The sequence below is a fragment of the Elephantulus edwardii genome, unplaced genomic scaffold (genome assembly GCF_000299155.1).
Source record: "Elephantulus edwardii isolate Elephantulus edwardi_28Jun2011 unplaced genomic scaffold, EleEdw1.0 scaffold00060, whole genome shotgun sequence".
In the NCBI taxonomy this organism is placed as follows: Eukaryota; Metazoa; Chordata; class Mammalia; order Macroscelidea; family Macroscelididae; genus Elephantulus; species Elephantulus edwardii.
Genome location: NW_006399810.1, coordinates 16,489,309 through 16,496,508, shown reverse-complemented (window position 1 = coordinate 16,496,508; position 7,200 = coordinate 16,489,309). Strand labels below are relative to the sequence as shown.

Below are 7,200 nucleotides of genomic sequence, written 5' to 3'. Positions count from 1 at the left end.
ACTCAACAGCACATAACAACAACAATAGTAATATACAAGATTAAGAGATATTTCTGGTTCATTATTTCTCTGAAATCTTGACTTGAACAGTCAGCTGAAGCTGTCATGTTTATTAGACTTTTTCCCCCTCCTTGTTTGTTTTCGACTGTTTATAACTTAGATTATGACTATTGGTTTGTTAAATATACTGTGTTGTGATTTAAATCTGTTTCTAGATAAAACTATGGTTATTGTTTTAGCCTCAGCCTATTTGAATTTTTTACTGATGCAAAGCTGTCTGACCAAAGTACTTGTAATTTATGAGTACACTTTTGTAACATATCTCTTAGCTATCCATAGTCTTGTTTTATAGGTCTGTTCTAGAAGGCTTAGATTGCCTAATAAATTATGTTTAAGCAACAACAATTACTTTATTAGTGAAGAAATATTTATATGGTTGAATTATTTATTTTTTCAGGGACAGATGTGAAAATCAAAACATTTTAGCAGTTTTATTTTACTCTCTTAGTTATTTCTTGTGCTGTAAAGACTTTACATTTGTCTTATGTCTTTTTGAGATACTCTTTTTTTTGTTACAGAGGAGTCAAACTCAGTCTCCAACGCCACCAAAGCCTCCATCTCCTAGCTTTGAATTAGGGCTCTCCAACTTTCCTCCTTTGCCTGGAGCTGTAGGCAATTTAAAGGCAGAGGATTTGTTTGAAAACAGGCTGTCTAACTTGATAATAGGATCATCTAAAGAAAGGGTAAGACATACAAGTTCTGACATATACTAAGCACTGATTTTGTACAAGGCATTTCACAAAGTTGTGTGTGTGTGTGTAAATACATAGACAAAATGTATGACATGGGTAGTAAATGAGACTTTGAGGTTAAATTATTTGCAAAGGTCAAACTGAACAGTACTCTATTAAAACTAATAGTACTTTTTCTTTCTTTCTTTCCCCACCCCTAAAACTAATAATACTTTACAATCCATGCTCTTTTTCAGTTAACTTCCAGTCTTTGGGTTTTAAAGAGCAAGAAATATGTGCTATTATTTGTAAATAGCCTTTATATTAATGTTGTTAAAGACCTACAGTTTTGTTTAGAAAACTGAAAAATCTGAACTAATAAAAGTTTCAGAAATCTACATGGGAAGAATAGCAAAAAGCTGAGAGTAACTTTGAAATTTTCAGTTTTTTCTGCTGTCCCATGTGACCATGTGAAGTGGTTTTTGTTTTGTGGTTTTTTTTTCCCCATTTTGGTAGGTGGGTATTTTGCCTGTTTTTAACCTTGGAAGGTAAAAGAATGTTAAGATTTTATATTTACTTTTTAACAATCACAAACTAAATTTTAGATGATCTAGTAGCATAGCATTTGACCAATAATACAATAATTTGTTTTGTGCCTTTGAGTTATAACCAACCCATAACTGACCCTCTAGCAGGCTTTCAGAAGCAGTTAATCACATGGGAGGAGAGCATCTTGTGGATTCATAACATGCTTTTGGGTTGGCAGTACAGCTCCTTACCAGTACGCCACCAGAGCTCCCTCACTGCACTGCCAACTCAAAGGTAGGCGGTTTGAACCCACTAGTTGCTCTTTGAGAGAAAGATGGGCAATCTCTTCGCATGTCAATTAATGCCTCTAAAAATCCACTGGAGGGTTAGTTCTTCGGTACACAACAACAATCATACTGAATTCTTTTAGAACTCTGCAGTGTTTCAGTACTAATCATGTGCCAGACCATGGTAGGCATTGGGATCTCCAAGCTGAATAATATTTTTAATACATATTTGATTTGGAAAACAAGCTTGAAAATCATTAATCATAATGGAAGCTAGTAGAGAAAGCTGAGACAGGAGAACCATTAAATACTTATTAAGAAGGAAAAAACTGAGAATTTTTAGATAAAACGACAAACTCAGAGACTCTTGTACTTTTGCTCTAAAAAAAAATTCACTGCCGTTAAGTTAGTTCTGACTCATAACAACCCTCTTGAGTTTTTAAGATGTAGATCTTCATGGAACAAGACTGCCCATCTTTCTACTATAAAAGGGGCTGTTAGAGTCAAACTTGATGTTCAGTTAGCAGTCTAATAGGATGCTATGTACTATGCCATCAAGGTGATTTTACTAGAGTGTTTCCATTTGCATTTATATTCTAGAAATGAGCAGTTTTTCCAAAATGGGGTACTGCTATTCTAAATGAGGTTTTCTGAGGAGAGACCCGTAGCTGATCCTCCAATCAGCATTCATCAAAATTGTTTCATTGCTATTGTGTCAGAACCAACTACTAGCTGAACCTCCAGTGGGCTTTCAGAGACTGTGGAATCATACAGGCGTAGACTGTCCATTCTTCTCCCAGGAGCAGCTAGTGAATTCGAATAGCCTGCATTTGTGTTGGCAGCACAGCTCTTTACCACCATGATCAACTAACTTTTGTTTCAACAAGACTAAGACAAGCCATTTTTGCGCACGTTAATGGTCACCAAAATTGGGTTTGGTGTTTGTTATGTAAGATCATGGATGGGCAGGGACCCAAATTGATGTCTACCTCCTTATATATAATATCATAAACCTGTTATTAATTTTTAGAACCTAAATGTAGATGCAAGTACAAACACTATTTCTTCAGTAATCCCCAGAGAGCCTCCAGTGCCAGCTTCTTATGCTGTATCAGCAACATATGAACAATCTCCCTCCCCAGCCCATTTACCTGAGTAAGTAATAATAATCTATAAATGCTTTGTATTTACTAATTTTGAATTATTTTTTTTTTTATGTTCATGATATTCACATATTGGGTGCTGTTTTTACAGTGATTCCAAGGTGGCAGAAAAACAGAGAGAAACACAACAAAGTATGGAAAGACTTTCTTCTGTTCTTACTACTACTGCTTGTAAATCCGTGCAAGTGAATGGAGCTGCCACAGTAAGTAACTAGTGCTCGTTTTCTTTTAAAGTCACACAGTCTCTCGGGTATGATAAGAAGGCACATAAATATTTGCTTGTTCTGTATCAGTTTTTATTAAAATCCAGTTTGGGAGATTTTCATTTGTGTATGAGTGTATATTTTGTTTGTTTTTTTTTTAACTAGCTAATCTAGTTGTTTCTCTCGCACAACCATAGGTTCCTTTTATTACAATATCATTTGACAGAGATGCTTTTATAGAATTCGTGACCAATTAAACATTTACTATCCTCTTATATCAATTTTTAAAAGAATAATTGAATATAAGAGATAATAAAAATAAAATGAGATGGCATTGCAGGTAGTTCTGCCTACAGTTCTAAGTCATTATTCTGCGGTACATTTTTATTTTGTTTTTGAGTTGTAATATTTTAATTTTACTGTGGGTTAAAGGGGGAAGAAAGATACATGTAAAACAAAACTTGCTAGTCTTTTTTTTTTTTTTTTTTTAAACTTGCTAGTCTTAACAGTTTGTGAATGTATGATTCATTGACTTTGCATATATATTAGTTGGGTTTACAGTGTTGAGCAACCTAGCTACCATCGACCTCCTAGATCTTTTTCATCACAGGCACTTAGTATTCATTAGCAACAATTTCCCTAGCCCTTGGGAACTGCCAGTCTATTTTTGTTATGGTGCATTTGCTTATTCTAAATTCATGGTAAGTGAATTTATATAACATTTGCCTTTTTGTGTATAACTTAGCTGTTTTCAAGCTTTATTCATGTTCTAACATTTTGCTATTTGTGTGTTTGCTTTCCATTTTTTGACCCACATTTCCTCCCATATGACCTTTTAGGTTTAATTTTTTGGTAGAGAACCATTTTGATTCTCTTATTCCCTTTTATATAAATTTTTAAAATATTTTCCTTGTGATTGCCTTGGGAATTAATACTTCCTAAATTCATAACAATTCAGGTTGAATTTATACCTACTTCAGTGTTGTTGTTGTTTGTTGTTATGTGCCGTCGAGTCATTTCCGACTCATAGCGACCCTATGCACAACAACCCTAAACCCTGCTCTATCCTGCGCCAACCGCACTGCCTCTGACACACCCATCCCAATTACCCCAGTCACCGAATCAATCCATCTCATAGAGGGTCTTCCCCTCCTGCGCTGTCCCCCTCCACCCTCCCAAGCATGATGTCCCTCTCCAAGGACCCGTCCCTCCTGGCAGCATATCCAAAGTATGTCAGATGAAGCCCCAGAATCCTTGCCTCCAAGGAGTAGCTTGGTTTCATCCTCTCCAAGATGAATCTGTGTTTTCCTGGCAGTCCATGGTACATTCAGTACCCTTCTCCAGCACCACAGCTCAAAAGCATCCACTCTCCTTCTGTCCTCCCTAGTCATTGTCCAACTCTCTGATGCATAACCTACTTCAGTAGCGTACAAAAATTCTGTATACATCTTCCCCTTTCCCTTTTATATTGCTACAGATTGTAACTCTGTTTATTATGTATTTCTAAAGTGTTTTCATTCCTTTTTCTACTCTCTGGGTATATTATATCATCTAATTTTTATTCTAGCTGCTAGAAATGCTAATACTTTTCCTTTCTGGTAGTCCCCCTATTTTGATAAATGAAACCTCCTTTGGAATCTTTTATTGTTTTTGTCCTCAATTTTGGATATAGTAGGGATTTTGATTTTGCATTTAAATTTAAAACTTTATTCTTGGGTGGCAGTACTTAAGGATACTTTATGAGCAGGAGCCTATGGTGGTGAAGGAGGAAGTTCACATTCCTCTGAAGGAATTGGCAAAAAACAAGACTCCAAGAGTTGACGGCATACCAGTTGACATGTTTCAACAAACAGACACTGCCCTGGATGTGTTCACTAAGTTGTGCCAAGAAATCTGGAGGACAGCCAGCTGGCCGACTGACTGGAAAAAAAATCTTTATTTGTTCCCATTCCAAAGAAAGGTGACCCAACAGAGTGCGGAAATTAGCGAACAATATCATTAATATCACATGCAAGCAAGATTCTGCTGAGAATTATAAAAACAAAAAAAAGCACGTTTAGAACAATATGTCGAAAGAGAACTGCCAGATTTTCAGGCTGGATTTAGAAGAGGTCGTAGTACTAGGGATATTATAGCTAATGTTAGATGGATCTTGGCAGAAAGCAAAGAATACCAGAAGAATCTGCTTCTTTTACTATGCAAAGGCTTTTGACTGTGTGGATCCCAATAAGTTGTGGCTGACTCTGAGAAGAATGGGAATCCCAGAACATTTGATTGTGCTAGTGTGAAACCTGTACTTGGACCAAGAGGCAGGCATCAGAACAGAGCAAGGAGACACTACATGGTTCAAAATCAAGAAGGGGGTCCGTCAGGGATGTATTCTGTCTCCATACCTTTTCAATCTGTGTGCAGAACAGATCATCCGAGATGCTAGGCTGTATGAAGAGGAGGAATGTGGTGTCAGGATTGGTGGAAGAGTCATCAACAATCTGCGTCATGCAGATAACACAACCCTGCTTGCTGAAACTGAGGAGGACCTGAAGCACTTGCTGCAGGTCAAAGACTGCAGTCTTCTATATGGATTGAAGCTCAACATCAAGAAAACAAGGATTCTCACCACTGGGCCAATTGGCAGTATCAGTGTGGATGGTGAAGAAATTGAGATAGTTAACAGTTTTTGTTTACTTGACTCCACAGCCAACACTGTTGGTAACAGCAGCCAGGAAATCAGGAAACGAATTGCATTGAGAAAGTCAGCTGTGAGGGACCTCTCAAGAGTACTGAAGAGCAACGACATCAGGCTAGAGACTAAGGTGCGCCTGATCCGGGCTATAGTCTTTGCAGTTACGTGCTATGCATCAGCGAGCTGGACAGTGAATAGGGATGATAAAAAGAGAATTGATGACTTTGAGCTGTGGTGCTGGAGAGTGTTGAATATACCATGGACTGCGAGGAGAACAAACAGGTTTGTCCTGGAGAGGGTGAAGCCAGAATGCTCCTTGGAGTCAAGGATTCTGAAGCTTCGTCTGACATACTTTGGACATGTTGCAAGGAGGGTCATCATGTTTGGCAGAGTAGAGGAGCAGCTCAGGAGAGGAAGACCCTCGATGAGATGGATCGATTCTGTGATTGGAATGGTGGTGCATTTGAGATGGCTAGGTTGGCACAGGATAAATTGGCATTTAGAGCTCTTGTACATAGGGTCGCTATGAGTCGCAAGCGACTCAATGGCACATAACAACAAACCATAGGATTAGGTGGGGTTTTTTTTTCTTTTTATAAATGATATTTTAATGAAAGTTTATAGAGAACTTGAATTTCCATTCATTCATTGTTGTACATTTTCCTCCCTGCCCCCCAGTTCGCTTTTCTGTTTGAAAAAAAAATTATTTCATTTTTGTACAAAGGATTAGATCTTTATGTAAGTTAAAACTAATGTAAAAATTTTATTTTTACAGTGAAATACTTTTTAAATTTTCACTTCCCTTTTGTGTTTTATAGCCTTTTGTTTCATTCATCTGATAACTCCATACACATACACAACACCAAGACTGTACAGGACAGAGTTTCTAAAGCTTCAAATTTTGTTAGAATAGACTTTTGTTTCTTTCTCAAACACAGCGGCTGGTGGATTTGAATCTCTGATGTTTTGGCTACTTTTTAATGTATGTTTTTCACTATAAAGGTAAATTCCCTTTTCTTGAACACTCTCAGAAGATCATGTTGTCATTGTACTGACTGGTAGGTTTTGAAGAACTCGTAAAGCAGAGAAGAATGTATGCTTTGTTGTTTTCTGAGCGTATCTGTTTTGTTTTCTTAGGCTTCCATAGAGCACAAGAATATTTAAAAACTGAATGTTACAGATAATTGAGTTACCACTTTTTTTCTCTATGCTATTTCTATTTTTTTTATCTCTAAAATATAATTCAGGAGTGTCTTGGATAGAAAGTTGTGCTGCTAAGGATAATACACTATGAATGTGAAAATTGGTTACATTTGATTTTTTTTAACATTTATCTTTAGTGAGCTTTATTTTCCCAGTATCATCAGTAAAGAAATAATTTTATATGCGTAATTACAATGTTTTGTCTGTTTGCCAGGAATTACGAAAACCTAGCTACGCAGAGATTTGTCAGCGAACAAGTAAAGAGCCTCCTTCCTCCCCACTACAACCCCAAAAAGAACAAAAGCCAAACACTGTCAGTTGTGGGAAAGAAGAAAAGAAACTCACTGAACCAGTGGAGAGATGCAGAGAACCCCCTCCCTCCAAGTCAAATCCAGGACAACC

The 7,200-nt window shown here is 37.0% G+C and overlaps 1 protein-coding gene across 1 annotated transcript in view; it reads left to right on the top strand.

Moving 5' to 3' along the window:
- LOC102861862 (la-related protein 4B-like) overlaps nucleotides 1-7,195 on the top strand; it is a gene marked incomplete at its 3' end in the record, with an annotated part of 98,118 nt that extends 90,923 nt beyond the window's left edge. Inside the window, exons 13-16 of the mRNA XM_006887692.1 lie at nucleotides 579-743; nucleotides 2,577-2,701; nucleotides 2,801-2,912; nucleotides 7,013-7,195. Of these exons, the coding sequence (XP_006887754.1) occupies nucleotides 579-743; nucleotides 2,577-2,701; nucleotides 2,801-2,912; nucleotides 7,013-7,195 (585 nt within the window). The remainder of the gene's footprint in view (nucleotides 1-578; nucleotides 744-2,576; nucleotides 2,702-2,800; nucleotides 2,913-7,012) is intronic.
- Nucleotides 7,196-7,200: the final 5 nt, after the last annotated feature.